General features: G+C 32.9%; 1 protein-coding gene across 5 annotated transcripts in view; it reads left to right on the top strand.

The window, feature by feature from the left end:
• LOC143230685 (protein phosphatase 1 regulatory subunit 14C-like) overlaps window positions 1-17993 on the top strand; it is a 71728-nt gene extending 53735 nt beyond the window's left edge. For all 5 annotated transcript variants that reach the window (XM_076464671.1, XM_076464669.1, XM_076464668.1 and 2 more), the window contains 2 exons: window positions 8236-8277; window positions 10784-17993. In XM_076464671.1, coding sequence (XP_076320786.1) covers window positions 8236-8277; window positions 10784-10825 — 84 coding nt within the window. In that variant the 3' untranslated portion in view covers window positions 10826-17993. The remainder of the gene's footprint in view (window positions 1-8235; window positions 8278-10783) is intronic.
• Window positions 17994-18324: the final 331 nt, after the last annotated feature.

Below are 18324 nucleotides of genomic sequence, written 5' to 3'. Positions count from 1 at the left end.
TGGTGTAAATATTTGGTTCCATCGAGTTGGCTATGGCCATATTTTTTCACATTGGGTCTAATGGATTTTTTACTTCAGTGGTTATGTTTATAAGACCTATAATTCCACTACTCCATGGGTATTCAGCCTCTACTTGCCTCATCCAATATAGCTTTGTCTGTTGAAACCTTTCTTTTCCTTTGAGAGTTATCTCATTTGGGATGTCTAATTTGGCTATCCATTTCAGTCTAAATCACCCATGCAGTGTTATGTTCACTAAGGAGCCTCTCTCACTTCATATGCACTGCAGACTAGCCCTACTTGTTTGTCTGTTTGACATGGTGCTTTTGATACCAGGGCTCTCATGCCTTTTGTCTCCTTTATTTCCTGCTTGAGTCTTTGTGAGACTGTTTTCTGGTCTGTCAATGTAGGTATATCTGAAGATCCATTACCTTGTTTTCAACCTCTTGTGATCATGTTCACTCACTTGAATCCACACAACCCTGGACATTTCTCTTCCTCCAACCTATCCAGAGTTACAAATATTGGTTTCCATATCTATGGTGAGTATAGACAGTTGGAATTTTGTGTTGGCTATGTGCCTCATGCCAAACATTCATATAATCATACCTATCCACTGCCTTTATTTCACTGAGATGTGGTTCTGAACTCATGATTCTTTTCCAACATTTGGCTTACAGGAGCAAAGTTTTTCTGTCTCTGTGTTCTCAATCTAATGGCTACTCATGGGCTTACTGTCAACTTCTATTTTATCTGTCTGGTTTTCTTATAATTCATTCAGACACCTCTTGTTTTTTTCTTCCCTTGACAACAAGGTACTTGCTCGTTGGGCTTGAGTTTTCCTAATTCTAGAATTTTTCTTTTGGTTCATAACCACCACATTCAGTTGTTGATCTATCATATTTCAAATGCTCCAGCATTTGTGGCAGATCACCTATCTCAATACTTTTCACATAGTGACTGTTCCACCCTCTGATGTTTTCAGCAGATATGCTTCCACTATGAACACTTTACCATCACTGTCTTTCCCCTCCTTGCTTCTACACATTTAGTATACAATCCTACCTCTTAAGCTCTGGTTGTGGATACTCTGTGTCTGATGTGGTTCAGTCTTCTCTTATATACTTCAGGCATATTTCATACTGGTGTGGGAGCTATCATTTATTTTTGTTTCCTCCCACAGTATTTATTACAGGTACAGGTTCATCTTCCTCCTGATAATATTGTCACTTGTTCTAACCAAAGCATTTCTCTAACAGGTTTCCCTATAGTAAGTGTTGGAGATACTTTGAGTTGTCTTTATACTACCTAATTGATTTTCATTAAAAAAAATTGTTTGGCATTCCAATTTTCAGCATGCATTCATGGATTAACTTAGCTGGTATAGAGGCAAATCAGGTCTCTCTTATCTCTCCTCTGATATCTAGTATTGCTCATAAATCAGGAGAGGAAATCTTTCTTGGTTGAGACCTTATCTGTAATGAGATGGAATGTACATTCAGTCTGTGGGTTTTTCTCTTGGGGGTTGTGAGGCCACATTTGCAGCTGATCCTGAATATTTTGGAGAGAGTTCAGATTCATCTTTTCCAGCACCTTCTTTTACTCTAAGGTCAGTTTGGATCAGCTTCTTCCATCTTCTATTCTTGCATTGGTACATTGAGTGGATGGTGTTTTTAAGTCTTTACCAAGTTGCTTTTGTGTTTGTAACTTCCTTTGTGGTGGAAAATACTTTGTTCTTCCCTCCATCCTTTGATATTGCAGTTCAGGTAGGCAGTTTTATCACTCAGTTTTGTGTAGGAACAGCTATGCCTTGTCTGCCACATTTGTGAGAGTAACATTCTTTCACTTGCTATCCCTAGGTAGAAACATATTTAAATTCTCAGAGTATAGACCTGCTCCTAGAAATGTGGGAGTTCCAGAAAGGGAGTCTCTGTTTAAGTTGAATAGTTCACAATTTTTTAGGATTCATATGACCCTAATCATAATGCTGAGATGTTTATCATTCCTGCACCTTCTTTAGTAGGAAGCATCTCGGCAATTTCCACATCAATTTTATGACACGTTGGGACTGTTGTTACCATTCTCCTTGGTTTTATTGTCAGCTTCTGCACTTTTCCTGGTCTCTTGGCTAGTATGTTGTTGGGACTTGTTGGATAGAGATGATTTGTTGAAGAAAGCTCATTTACCTACTGCTGCCCTCCTAAGTTATATGAGGCCCTTTTCTCCACTCCTTGATTTTTGTGAGTATTCCAGAGTCTTTGTCTTTGAGGGTTGATATTCCCTTTTCCTGTTATCCCTGTCATCACTGGGTTCTTGGATTTCCTCAGCTGCTACATGGAGATATAGTTATGTTTCTATTCAAATGTACTGACCTAAAACTCTCAGTACATGGGTATCCATAACACATTCCACCTATATCCATGAAGTTTCTCCAATCAGTCAGAATGCTGGCAGCAGTGGTAACTCTTGTATTCCTTCATGGTCTATGGGGACTTGGCTCCAAGAATTTCTGAACATGTGGAAAATCTTTACCACAGATCCATGGGTTCTACAGGTCCTGCATCAAGATTAGTCATTCAGCTCACATCACAGCCACCACTATTCCTCCAAGCTTTAGTGTTTCTGCCTCCAACAGATCCTTAGGTTTTGGAACTTCATTCCATGCTATGAGAGATTTGTTGGTCAGGGGGACAATGAAAACAGTCATTCTAGTTCTTCATGGATTTTATTCCTGTCTGCTTTTTGTGCCCAAAAAGTTGGGAGATTGATATCTAGTCATTGACCTTTCTCATCTAAATCAATTTCTAAATCCCTCAAGGTTCCAAGTGGACTCATTTCTAACTTTTCATTGTCAGTTTTTGCCAAGACTGTGTATGTTTTCAATGCCTTATCTGCATGCTCCCATAGTGGAGTCATCCCACCACTATCAGTTTTTTGTGCACAATGATCTGGTACTGCAGTTCAGGACTCTACCACTGTGGACTAGCACTGGCTGGCTCCATATGTGTCCTGCTGAATCGTATGAACCTATTCTCGTCACCTCCATTCCGTGGGCTTGGGTTTACACCATTCCACGGACATCTGGCTACTGCTGGCATCATTTTGTCAGTTGGCAATATGCCATACCAAGACATTGTTCTTCAGAGCAAGCAAGTAAGTTAGGATTTTTTATCAGAGCAGAGGCATTTCTTCTCACTCTAACACTGTATATAATCCTTTTGGATGCCTCTTTCAACATATATCTCAGTCTGGCTTAGCCCATTCCTTTCAGGCTCCACACTAAGGTACTAGCAGCCCAACTCTTACTCCTATCTCCATCTCTCATAGTTTAATGTTTTTCTTGTGAACATGGGCATCCTTCAACTTTTCCATCTCTTTGGGATGAGCATGCAATCATGCGAGATTATAGAACATTCAAAAATTGTTGATAATTACTCTCAAAAATCTTCTACAAATTTACAGAACAGGCAGGACTTGTGCAATACATATCCAACAATATACATCACATGCATCAAACTGAAATACATGTAGGTATTAAAATAAACATATAACGGTAAATCCATTACACATAGCTTCTCTGCTTTTGGAAACTTCTGGGGTGGAACACTGTCTTGTATTATTTATTTACTGCTTACTTCTAACAGTGTTTTACAGTCAGCTCCTCTTCTCCACTGATCCATCTTTTGGGGCTACTCCTGTACATTCAGCATCAAATGGGGTATCTGTGATATTATATTCTTTTTTGTTTCATTTTGAGCCATTGCCATTTTTGTTCATGTTCCATATTTGGCACCTTCCCATCTTGTCATACCTGTGGGCTTCACTATTTGTTAAGGATGCTCGATGCTGATTGGATTTCTAAATTGATCAGTCCCACCTCAGTCACTTCCCATTTTAATATTTTTTTTATCACAATGAAGTGTGTAATTTCTGCAGGATTGAAAATGCCATGGTACATATTCTTATATTTCATTTCTTTGGATTCTTTGTTAGGTTCCTTCATCACATGTTTCTTTATCAGATTTTGCCTTGCCTTCCAGAGTAGTTTCAGTTCTATATGGCTTTTATCAGGTGATTTGCATTTTACTGATCTTCTGTATTTTGGTGGATTTTATTAATACCACTACTTGGGCATCTAGCTTCAGTTAGCTCCTTCCAAATGGGGGTGGTCATAACATACCTATTTGTTGCTTACAGAACTTACACAGGTGGTTGGAAAATTTCCAGTTGGATAAGGTTTTTCCTGTTATCTACCTAACAATCCAATCTATTTTGAGAGTGTCTTTTCGAACACCACCCCCCTTTATTGGAGGGACCATCCATTCTTCTACAAGAATGTATTTGATAGAGCTATCTTTTATTCACACCATTATGGCTAACTTTCTTATTGCTATCAAAGGTCTAATGCATTTGGGGATGTGGCTTCTATGTAAATACTTCTCCCTACGAGTCCGACACCTTTTGATGTCTTTTCTTGAAATGCTGCATGACAAGTTCTCTCGCTAGGTTTTCTTTGGATTATCTTCTTAATTTTCCTCCTTCCTTCTTTTGACTGTATGCATTGGTAGTTGAACATATCCTCTACATTGTAGAATTTATCACTTTTTTCCACTTGTCCAGATTTGTTTCTTATCCCTGATGCTTATCTCCAAATTTGGGGACATGGGTCAATCAGTAGGAGGCTTCAGGACAGTGGTCTATGAATGAAAAGTCTAAGTTAGTACCCTTATTTTTCAAGCAGTTTAATGTGCTTGAGCTCACTTTATTCCTCTGGTCCAGTTTTTACTAATTATGTTTCATTCCAACTGTATGATGATGGTGGCTTATATTACTCACCAAGGGTCACTCATTCTTGTTCCCTTTGTGGTAAACATTGGAACTCCCTTTTTTAATCTTTATACTTGACATGTCTCCTGGCATGACATGTTTCAGATGTTTTAATCCTTGTTGCAGATCACCTTTCCAGTCCTAACACACTATTTTTTTCCAAGGAGTTTCCTCTCAAACCTCAAATTTAGGTAGCTCTGCCTCCATGGGAAGCATTTGGCTTCTTTCTCAACTCCAAGTTACCTCTTTGTTTTTGGTCTCTGATTCATCATCCACTCAAGTTGGCTTTTGATATGCTCAGACAGGGTTGCATCCAGTTCATAACATTAGTTTTTTTCATTCCATTAGTCTTCTTTCCAAGGTAACATTAATAATCCAGGTTAGGTCTTTCTGATTGATCCTTCCTGGCTTGTACATATTTGAATTCCTTGGCTATTTTGGCTCATTAAGTTCTTTTCATTCTGGATTGACCTTGCTAGCCTACACTTTGGGGGCTCACGTGTAATATTCTTTTTGTCATTTTTGTTTCTCGCTATCTTCCACCTTTATTCTTGGCTAGATCCAGATGACCTTCTCTGTTTTGTATGTGCTCTGGGTTGATACATTGCTTTCAATGCTTCTTTCTGTTGACTTCATTTTGCACAGTTTCATTCCCTTGCACCCTTATATGTATTTTTTTTTCTTTCCTCCCTTACCCTTTAGGATCAGATTGTGATTTTATGGACTTTGATTTCTTGTCTTGTTCCTCTTATAAACAATTCCTGGTGTTACATTCCAATCAGGCATTTTATCTTTTAGCTAAATCTCATCCAACATCATTTGGTGGAAGTATTTTATATATTGAAAACTAAGACTATACCTCATACACTTATCTTCCCGTATCTGTGGTAGCTGTTTTTTCATTGTCAGGGTATTGTCTTCCACCTGTTACCATCCTTCACTCTTTGGTGAGTCTTTAACTGGATAAGTTTTTTTTCTGTTGTAATATATCTTATTTTTCAGGGGTCTGTCCCATGTTTTGATCAGTATGCCTGTCCATGTATGTTTAAATCAATTAGAAGTGTACTAAAACCTATGCTGTAAAGCCATATTGACATCACTTTCATAATTACCATGGTCACAAAACATACAGTGTTCATTACCTTCACATAAACTAGAGATGAGGTGTTTTACAAGATTACTCATAGCTTATTCCATGTGATATATTTGCTTAAGAAATATGCTCATTTTGAACCACATTCACTCATGGACTTCAAGAGTAAAACAGAAGGAAATTTCTGCCCATCTCTGCTATTCTTTAGATTAAACAAATTGGAATTACTTTTCAAAATAGGGATTTGTGGTCACACATTGCATTGCCTCTAGTGTTAATGTTCCTCCACTGCACCCACACCCCCTTATTTTTTTCAGTGGAGTGAGAGAGGCCTTACATGTTCCAATTCCAAGCTTTCATGGTGGTGGACCATTGAAGTATCCTTCTGAATGAGAATGTATAATATAATAAATAATGTATCCATTCATATGAGAGTGCAATGGTAATGTTTTGTTGGTGCATATGTTGAGATATCCTCGAAGTGGATGTTCCATTTCTACATGAGATTGTCCAAGAGAATGTTGTAGCTTTGGACTGCACTGTCATAATAATTGAGATTACTCAGCATACTTCTGCATGAAATTTGGTTTTCAGAGGTTGAAGTTTGGATTTAGAGCTGAACCATTCAACATCATGTCCTCATATATGTAATGAGATTGGGATTCCTCATTCCAACCCAACATTATGTTGATTCCCAGTGGTTACTTTTTGGATTTCGCTGAGCCAGTCAACATAAGTCTTCTCATGTGTTCAAAGTGTCCTTGGTCCCTCACACTCAAATCATCTTGAGTACACTAACCTAGTGCCATAGGTTACAGTGAGTGTACTTGTTGGTTACTTCTCTGCTTCCTCTTGTGCTGGCCCAACATGGCCAGGTGGTTAAGACACTTGACTCATAATCCAAGGGTCACAGGTTCAAATCCCCATTGCAGCAAACATCCTTGCCCTTTCAGCTGTGGGGACACTATAATGTGATGGTCAATCCCACTATTCATTGGTAAAAGAATAGCCCAAGAGCTGGCAGTGGGTGGTGATGACCAGCTGCCTTCTTTCTAGTTTTACACTGCTAAATTAAGAGACAGATAGCCCTTAAGTAACTTTGCTCAAAATTCAAAACAAACCAAACCTCTTGTGCTACCCCTCGATGTTTTTATGTCAAGAATGTTACTGTGTTTGAAGTGGTTTTGGTCAGTTCAACTTGAGGTGAAGATGGTATGGTCCTCATTTTTATCACCTGCATGAATATAGGTTCCAAACACTCGAGCTTTGGATTCTAGTTGACTTACCAATGGTGTGATTCTTGTCCTACCTCCCACATAATATCAATTCCCAGCAGTTGATTTTTGGATGCAGCTGACTTGCCATGTATATTCCATTGTGCCCTAGCCACTTTAAACCTTGGGGATGTCCATTGTTGTACCCATATTGTGTTCATCAGGTAGATTGAAATTATAATATATTATAGTTAGGATCACTGTCCAACCATATTCTCTCCCATTAGGATGTGCTTCTCAAAAGTTTCTGCCCAGATTTGTCACAACTTTTCCAAATCTGGACAAAGAATGTACTTTGGAAAGAAATGGTAAGGTTTCTCATCTAAAATCCTCTTATTAAATGGTTCCTGCATTAGGATGTCTTTCATATGGATGTCATTAGGATGTCTGTTTATTATGGTAGTCTAGCTATGCATGTAAACAGAAGTAAGGTACCTTGTGGGAAGTTATAATTTTCCTGTACTGAAAATGTATTTCTGACAGATACTTCACTTTGCTCAAACTTTCCACCCTTCATTCCCAGTGTCAACTGATGTTGTTGTTTCTGCCTAAACTCAAAGTGATAAATAGATAAAATATCAAAGAGGGACTAAAGTGGATGTGTAGCACTACTACTGGTGGAGATATGTTGCATAATAATTTGCATGTGAGAATAAGTTAATCCATATGAATTTAGAGTGAAAGAAAGCCTCGTGGCATATGAAAAAAATTTGCAGATAGAGGGTAGCACTAAATGAGGATAGTTATGTATGCGAGTGGATGTAAGTACTTGTTCAAAATACATTTTCAGCATAGGAAAATTATAACTTTGGACTAATAAATATGTGTGTAAGATAGTTATATTTATTTTTGTTTGTAATATAACTGGTAGAAGTTTGTGTTTCTGTTATAACTATACTATAATAACTGGGGTTAGATAAAAAATAAAATTTATGAAATACATCTCAGTTCCTGGTAATATGGAGTAAATAAAGTTCTTGGCTGCTCATCAGTAGACAATTCTGTCTAACAAAAATTATATAAATGTATTTTTTTCTCTAGGAAAAAGTAGTAGGTGCCAAATCTTCAAGAGACACCATTGAGGTCAGTTATATTTTATTATACAATTTAATATATCTGGTATATTTTGCTGCAAAATTGTTTATTGTTGAAGTACATCAAACGTATTTGAATTTTAGCTGTTAGTATACTCTTTGACTCTATCTTAATCCACTGTAGATTTGCATTGCTTTAACTTAGTATGTATTTACTGACTTGAAAACTCTTCTATAATCAATGTAGAGTACTGTAAAATTACTCAGACCTTGGTCAGTTTTGTATTTCATAAATGTGGTTTTTGCCTAAGGGATACTAAACAAATAAGGTCTTGTTAAAATTCATTACCAGATCTTAGTTCAAATTGAGTACATTTCTATAAAACCAGTAATATGCTAAATCTATTGAAGTATATATACATATATTTTAAATTCTGTATTAATTCAATCAGTTTTTATAATGGTTTGAGCTTTGCCTCAGCAGCATATTAACATTACCATAATGAGCATGTATATATGGGTTAAGCATGGCCTAGTTGTTAATGTGCCAGTATGTGAATCTGAGGGCTCAGGTTCACCTACATAAGGGTTGTGAGTGAGTTATGATGACGATGGTCATATCTCAGTATTCAGTTAAAGTAACTCAAAAGTTGGCAATACATACTGTTGATTATTGCCATCATTGTAGTATATCAGTTCAAATTTTTAGATGGTTGGAACAGTTATTTCTCATTTGATTTTACATGTATATCTTAAACAAATAAGACTTGTACATAACATTTACTTTCTACAGTCATCTGTCTTGGTTTTTTGTTTTTTTAAATATCAATTTATTTATGTTTACTGCTGTTAAAATTTTTCAGCATGTGAATTTCTATTATTGCTTATTCAGTAGGCTGTTTTTCAGTGATATTCAAGATAAACAGCTCATATAAATTACTTAAAAAAAACTATAGAATAGAAAATTTACTCCTGAACAAGATGTTTATTAAAGGAACATAATGTCATGATGTAATATAAAACATGACTACTTCCTCAAAAATACCACTATAAATTTCAGATACTTTTAATATAGCCATTAACAAATTACCAGCATATTATTCCCATCCAATGTCACTACTTCTAGAAACATTAGTTCAAAAAAATAAAATCACTTATATTTGCCCTTGTTAATCTGAAGGAGATTGTACTTTGTTTGATGTTACATACCAATACAGAAACTTGACATATAGAATGATTGCTTTCTCTAGTACTTACTATCTTATTCATTGGACCACTAAATATACATCTACCAAAAGACATCTGGTACAGATGTGGTTTTAACACTCCAGTTTAATTGTTTTCTTGATCCACATTAGTTCTTTAATGCCTAGTAGTATTACAAACAAAAAATCTCAATGATTTTCCATATTGTAATATGTCAACTGCACTATATATCTGTTATACCACGTACTGGCAAAGATATCTTGCTTGTCAGAGACATATTCTTGGAAAGAATAAAAGAAAAGTATTTAAAGTACACCTCATTCATATGGGAAATAAATATGATCTTGGATTGTCTAGTAAGTAGACAACAATAAAATATAGACAACTAACTACAACAGTGAGTAAAGTATGTAATTTATAAGAAACTAGACTGATAAAGTTGAAAAGCTCACAAGAACTAACCTACAGTTGTGGTAAGACATTTTCATTTTAAGATTCATAAAACATATAATACTGGAAGTTTGTGTGTTTCTGAAATTATTAGTGTTAACAAATACTGTATCAAAGTAGTGATTGTGGATTTTTAGGGACACAGCAGTCACTAAAATAAATTGTCTTACACTGTACAAAAATAATTGGTAACTCAAATGGGCCTTGTATGCCTAAAAATGTTATTTTTATTATGTAATGACAAGAAACTCACTTGAAGTAAAAATGTCTCTCTATACAGCTGATATGGGTGTTAGCACTTTTACTAATAAAACAGAGAACAATGTTTCGACCTTCTTAGGTCATCTTCAGGTTAACAAAGAGAGAGTTTGCAACTGACTGTGCCCAGCAAGGGTCAGCTGCAAGCTCTTTCTTTGTTAATCTGAAAATGACCTAAGAAGACCAAAATGTTGTTCTCTGCTTTATTAGTAAAAGTGTTAATACCAATACCAGCCATCTTGAGATACACATTATTTCTATTTATTAAAATGTAAAAGTATCGCTTCCAACTCATCAGTTCATTGTGTAACACAACAGATTTCTTATTTGGGAATTAAATCCTCTTCAGTCCAGTTTCAACACTTTGACACTCTTCAGCACAATAGTAGAGTTAATTTTGTAAATCAAACAATAATGTATTTATTTCATAAATAAAGTAATGAATTTGTAATAAGTTGCATCTGAAACTGGTAGGATGTAAGCAATTATCATTGATACCAAGTAAAAATATACATAAATAAATGTATCAAATATAAAATCTTGAAATAGAATAAAATTATTTGAGAGCATTATTTATTAGTGAATTTCAGTAACCAGTGAAAAAAGAATTTCTCTCACCTAACATTTCTTCAATTTTCCAGAAATTCATCGATGAACTTCTACAGCGTGCTAAAACCTTGTGAATCTGCTGTGTCAGCAGTGAATCATTCAGGACAGAAAAAAAAGAAAAGAAACATTGTTTGTGTAACCATTACCACTCTGTAAAACAAGATCATGTTTCCAGGACTACTCTTGTAATGTTTCATAATCCAATGATGTGTCCATTTCATCTCATTATTCTTTGAATCATGCCAGTGGGTAGACACAATCTCTCATCCCAAATTATAGTTTTATTTCTAGACTCTGCTTAATTTTGATATCAAAATTTACTGACCATCAGTTATAGTTTTGTTTACATATTCTGCTTTAATGCTGGTGTCAGTGGTTACTGGCCATTGGTTTTTGTCTTGTTTATATATTCTGCTTAATGCTAATGTCAGTGCTTACTGGCCTTTGGTTATAGTTTTGTTGGTATACATTGCTTACTGAATTTTAGTTGAATACCATATATTATTTTAGTATGTTTTTGTCCTCAAACTCATTTGTGAAAGTGTTAATAAGTACAATTAGTTATTTAGGTTAAATGATTAAAAAGTATGAACTCTAGCTGAAAAGAAGAAATATATTTTAAAAATTATTGATTTAAAAACTCAGGTTTTCACTAATATTCAAACTGTCTGAGATTCAAAAAACAAGTTTTGGGAAGATTATATAAAAACACAGGTAATGGTTCTTATGATAAGTATTAATTACTGTTTCTATTTTAGTGGTTTGTCAACTTCTACACGTAGAACTATTTCAATGATAAATGATTAAAAGAAATATTTAGAGTAATTACTTTGACATCAGTGTACGTTATATTTGGTAATTTAGTTCTGTATTTTATGCTATATTGTGAAGAGTGTATTTAGTGAAACATTTAAAATTTATTTTCATTCTAAGATTTAACCTTGGCAATATTAAAACACAATAGAGATGAGTTTTACATCACTTTGTTTAATCTTTCAGAATATTAGAGTAATAAAAACTACATGTCAAAAATCACCTCAATACTAGTCATTTACAACATGATACAGAAATAATTTTTATTCTTTTCATGAAAAGTTGTAAGTTTAGAGAACAGCAGCATCTGTTAACAAACACCTTGAAAAAGTTATACTATGTGTCATAAAAGTTAAAATGTATGTGTGCATGAACACATTAAATTAAGAAGTTTTTAATAAATCCAAAAATCAGTTTATGGCCTTTTAATTATATATATATATATATTATAGTTCAGTAACAAGGATATAGCTATAGAGTTTTTTTCTTATTATAAGGATTAGTAAGATTAATTATATAAGTGAGGCAGGATATATATATATATATATTTGATACAAATAGGTGGTCCATTGGCTGGTTTGTGTAGATGTTTTCAATAGTTTCATTGATGTTGAACTTGGTGGTGAAGTACATGTATGTGATATATCTTGGTGTAGAACTGACATGAGCTAAAGTTTTCAGTGAGCTAGCAATGCCAGTATGATAACTTAGTGCCACAGCAGCTCAAAGTAAACGTACAATCATATTGACATTTTATATGTAGATATATATGCATGTGTGTGTGTGTGTATATGTTATGTCATTAGGCCAGGCTTCTCTGTATGTGTATTACAGAACATTCAAATCCTTATTTGATGACAGTGATTGATGCGAGACTGCATGGGTGCATAAAAAAAATCAGCTAATTCTGCTTGAACATACATTGAAAGCTTAGCGTAAAGTGTAACTTATTCATCCACCTTGACAATGAGACAGTTAAAGACCGTTTACAAATGCCATCCCTACTAAGTCTGAAATTTAAATTGAATGTTATTCAAGCATCTTCATCTTTGTCTATAGTAGAATGAGGCTATGTAAAAAAATGACTACATAGTGGGGACCTAGTGGGTAATAAAAACATTTTCATTCACAATGTTTTGGCAGATATTTATTCTATACCTATTAAATGAGATTTTTACTTACTCAAATGTGATTTTCTTTTTTAATTACTATACTCTTCATCATGCAGGTTTTTGTATTATTTTGTATAATCTTAAAGATAGGATAAAAAGAAATGAGATGCATACTTATTTTGTATGTGCAATATGTACATTAAACAACAATGTAGCATTCCATTATGATATTGATCAAAACTACTACATTTGAATAAAGTTTGACTCCTTAATACACTCTCACCCCAAAGTAAACTATTTACAATTATCTTTTTTTGTTCACTTTATGGGACTTGTGTTCACAATGTCTCAAACAATTACAAAAATATACTTTGATATAATTTACTTTGTAAAAAGGGTGCATCAAAAAGTTTAACTTTGGTTACAGTAATTTTCCTGACATTTGGATTTTTAACTCCCTAGTTATCCAATTATGAAATCATTTGTAGGATAATAATGGTAAGCCTATTCATATTTCCTGCTGTATTTAAATGTGAACTCTAGAACTAACACAACAATAACTAAGATCTTCAATACAGCACACCTGAAACAGTTTAACAAAAGTCCTAATTTAATTAGGAATATATATTTTTAATTTAATAGCAGGTTCTGGGTGCTGCCCTGTTCCTTTCCTGCAGAAAGATATACACATGAGTGATTTAATGGGATGCACCTCTGTACTCATGCACTTTATATTCAGGAACCCTGTGATAAAAGGCAGTCCAACTTCTCATAAGAATACAAATACCTATAGCAATTTTAAATAGAATATATGCAAATAAACTTAGAAATCTTGTGTGATTCTATGGAGCATTGTTTATGTTTAATATCAGCAGTAATAATGGTTTGTTATAAGATGTTAATCATGCAGACATAACTATATCAAACTTTTCATAAATGAAATACTTTCAATTTAATGTATCAAACATTTTGTCAGTAAATCAAAATAAAAATATAGAAATGTAATTTATCCATATGTTACAAATAATTCTTAATTTTGTAATAAATAATATACACCAGTTACTTTTTGGTACAAGTGTGAGGAACACTTCACCACTGAATATTTCACAGTGTAAGTTTATGAGCTAATTTTATGGTTGCGAAACTCCAACAGTACCTTGCCAATGCTTTTCAAGCATTACTTCTTTCACCAAGCCAAGAGAGAGTAGAATTACTGTAGACAAGAGTATTGTAGACTGTTACAGAACTGCTTGAATCTAATCAATCTACAATACCTTGATAAGCAGAGAAATGGGTGAGTAGACTGTTAATGTTTGCATGGCATGAGTTGGAATGTAACCTAACAGCATAGAAATTCTACTTTTTACTGTGAATGGACAAACAAGATATTATAGGTTAAATGGGTAAAAAATTAGATTTTTACCTTCATTAATGCAAAAATTTAAATGACATGCAAAAGAAAGTATATCTTCTTATTTTTACCTGAATAGGGCAGGTAAATTAACTTTAAAATACAAACAATGAGATTTTCTCAAGTTTCTGTGAACAAGCAATAGAATGTTGTTCTGTGTCTGTTCATAGTTTCTGATTTTTAGCAAATATAAGATTCATAGTACTTCATTTGAAGAAGAAAACCTGTTAAGATTATAACATGTCAACCTTTGCAAGTTTTGAATCTTTTAGTACAAATTGTATGGTTCACCAGATGTTTGTTTTGATTTTTTTGTAATATTCAGTTATATAACAGCAACAGGTATACTGAAATTAGAATATAGTTTGTCAGCAGTAAAATTAGACAATCATCTGTCATGTAGTTCTTATACTATTTTTAAATCCTATATATTTTTTGTTCATTGCACAAAAGAGAAGATGCTATTGTTAGCCCTAAGCTAAATGTTGTATTTAACTATTTTAAAGCCTTGGTCACACATGTATTAATTCAATCAAAATTAGCTTCATTTCTTTAGGATTGGCATTTTACATTTAAATATTTACACATTGCACATTGAAAAAGACAACCACTTTGCCCTGTATTCCTTCAAAATTTACCCTGTTGCAAGTACAGAAAACAAAAAAAAATTGTGTGGCACCATCATACTTTGGTTTTAGTAAGACTTGTACATCAATATTAGTTGTTAAAATACTGAAATTAACAGTATAAAATTTCTTTTTATTATTTTAATGAATGAGGTTTTGCTCTTTATTTTTAGAACTGGAAAATTTTGTAAGTTCTATGGGTATGTATTTTTACTTGGTGTTGCAACACTTATGATCGGTATCCTCACCTGTAAAGTTTTTCTAAAGGTTATGTTGGGTATCATAACTTGTAAATTGTTTATAAAGAAATGTTCAAGTATGTGAAACTTTTAGTGAACCCTGTTTCATAAGTAAAACCAACTTGAAAGCAGTAATTTGTCAAATTTTGCTAGTATTACCATCCTTCATGTGTTTGGTGATCAATGCCATTTCCATCCATTATCACCTAAAGCTCAATACAAACAAGGCAGTCACTGTTTTTATATTTCATATTTGTTCAAGAAAATGTTTTGCACTTGTATTATTAGTTTAGCATTAAGATGTTTCACACATTACACAAGGCTGGTATAATCTGTTGAAACATCGTACTTTACTTGCATCACATTTTGTCACAAAACATATCATGATGTAACAACGTTATGGTATAAGGTGTCAGGTATTTTGATTTCTACAAAATGCAACAAGATATAACAAAGTGTGTTAATAAAGTGTTGGATATTTTGACTGCTAACATACAAGATGCACAGAGAGTAACTGAATGTGTCAAAATGACTACACATACAATATCTTTTTTTTATTATGGTATTTCACTAGATATACTGGTAGCCTAGTAAGTTTTTCTAATTAAATTAACTTGTGGTTAGAAAAAAAGATTTCTTAATAATAATAATCCACTTTAATTTTAAAATATAGCAATCTTTATCTTGGACCTTAACAGTTTGATAAATGTCACTAATAGTTTGGTGCATTCAAGTGGGTATTTCCTAGATGAAAAATATTTCACACTTTCTTATCTATTCATGGAAAACAGTATTTTTATAATAAAAATATAAATTATTATATGAAATAAAATTATGTTTTGCACAAAATAAGTAATCTTTTATTTGTCACTGATCAAATGTGTTTATTTTAATCATGGTGATCTTATTAAGACTTTAGTTTATAATTAGTATGAACTTTCATGGTAAAATAAAGAATTATATTTTATCTCATATTTACTATTAGCAACTCAATTTCATATAAAACAAGTGTACTTGTTTATACTAGTGAAATGGAAAGGAATAATTTTACTGTTTCTAGTATGAATTCTGGTGCATAACAGGTGGAAAAATGAATATGCAAAATAATTAACTGAAAGCCATAACAAATGAAAAGAGAAAGATTTCTTTTATACTTGGATTAATTAATATAGTTATGACCTCTGAGCATTTGTCTTATTTAAGATTATTAAATTATTTTTAAGCTGCTTAAGAATGTATTTGTTATTTTACATTACACTAACTACTTTACAAAAGCAACATTCATTGCAAAAAATAATGAAATTTCAAACCTTGTGGTTTAAGCTACAATATTTTTAATAAGTGGTCTTGTGTGGAAGTAGTTTCTTATATGTGTATATATATATGAATTTGATGTGACCTTTTCTGAATATCAAGAGGTTTGTCTGAAACCACTATTTCCTGAAAGTAGTTGTAGTTTTTGAGAAAATTCTTTACAGTACTCCATTTTACTGTATGGTGGCAGAAATAGTAGCAGTTTTTTGTTAAAAGTAGTAACTTTGATCTATAGTTTGTAGAGAAAAGACAAAGAAATTATTTTGTACACTGTACATGTAGATTCACTTCATGTTAATTTTTGGTTGTTTTTTGCAAGTACAAATAAAAATAATGATACCACGGCTATTCGAGCCTATTGTTACACATTTATTTTAACCAAAAATACAAAATATCACTTGTGATGGACACGTGGGGAGTTTCTCTCAACACAATAAACACTAAAAGAAAACATTTGAGAGACATACCTTCTAGTAAAACAGCAATATCCAGGATATATGTATGTGTTAAGTCTTCATAAAAAATGAGTTTTAAAATGAGTTTTGTGTTCTAAGCCAAGTCCATTTTCTGAAATGTTATTATCCAAACTGTTTTTTCATTAATACTTTTTATGTTTAGTGGCCGGTTAGACTTATGCCTGTCTCTCTCTAGTACAGCGAGTATGTCTATGGATTTACAATGCTAAAATCAGGGGTTCATTTCCCCTTGGTGGGCTCAGCAGATAGCCCGATGTGGCTTTGCTATAAGAAAACACACAGACTTATACCAGACAATAGATAATGATATTAATTTCTTTAAACTACATACCAGTATATTGACCTTTTTACAAGTACTGAAAACATTTTACTAAAAATGAAATAAAAATGCTCTGGCCTAAAAATTATGTGCTTACATTTTTCAAATATCAAAAAACTGTATAAAATTAAACTTTTTAATTGTATAAACTCCTGTAACATTTTTATGATAACTGCAAATGAAGAAAAATCTGGTAGTTGTATTAACCCTTCCATGACTGAAGGGGGAAGGGTCAAGTTGGCCTAATTATGTTTCTTGTTCATATATTTGTGAAACTTGTATCATTGACCTACAGATAATCTTTGAAGCAGCCAGGAGAGTAAATGTAAACTGGGATATTTTCTACAATGGCAATTCAAACAACTGGTATTTCTTTATTTCCCAGATAAGGTATTTATCTGTTGTTACTTTCATCAACAGTATTGATTATTTAGTACATGAAATGCAGTTATTTTTTATTGTCCTTTATTATTATTTTATTATAAAAATTATTTTGCATTATTAGCTTAATGTATATATTTAGAACTCTCCTAAATCTATTAAGCTGGCCAAACATTGTGAGGTATTATTGGGATTATGGCAAAAAATATCATTAACAGAAAGGATAAAATACTCCACTGATAACAGAATGCGTTCTAACTTTTATTAGTATAAGTGTAAGAAACGTATATTAAGTTATTAGTGATTTTTGCTAGGTTGATTCTTAGTTTTGTTCTAAGTAAATAGCTTACCTTGGTTGGAAATTAATATTAATTATTAAAGAATTAATGTTCCTGGGGAAAACATTTAGTAAAATTAATAGAAAAATGTTACACTATCAAATTCTTTCACATACTTTTTATGTTGTAAAAAAAGTGCAAAACATCTTTAAGACATCTATTCAGTGAAACATGTTGTAGCTGAAATAAAGAAAAATAAAAGATAATTTTGAGTTATACTATGTAATACTCTTCTTAATATAGTTAACTTACAAAATTCCATGATACTAGGTTTGTGATGAAAGTAATTTTTTTGATCTGAAGATTCAGCAGTAAGGCTATGGACTTGTCAAAAACTGGTTTCAATATCTGTTGTGGATAGAGTATACAGACAGTGCATATGTAGTTTTGTGTTTAATAACAAATGGACAAAAAGAACAATTGTATGTTAATTTATTAAATAGCTTTATATAACATTTGCAGTGAATGATTCATGAAAACCTGAAAACTAACTAAAATTGGAAATTGCTAAACAATGCAATTTGTAATCCTATACATAAAAAAG

This window comes from Tachypleus tridentatus, chromosome 10 (genome assembly GCF_004210375.1).
Source record: "Tachypleus tridentatus isolate NWPU-2018 chromosome 10, ASM421037v1, whole genome shotgun sequence".
In the NCBI taxonomy this organism is placed as follows: domain Eukaryota; kingdom Metazoa; phylum Arthropoda; class Merostomata; order Xiphosura; family Limulidae; genus Tachypleus; species Tachypleus tridentatus.
Note: the sequence above shows the minus strand (reverse complement) of the source record. Positions and strands in the feature narration are given on the sequence as shown.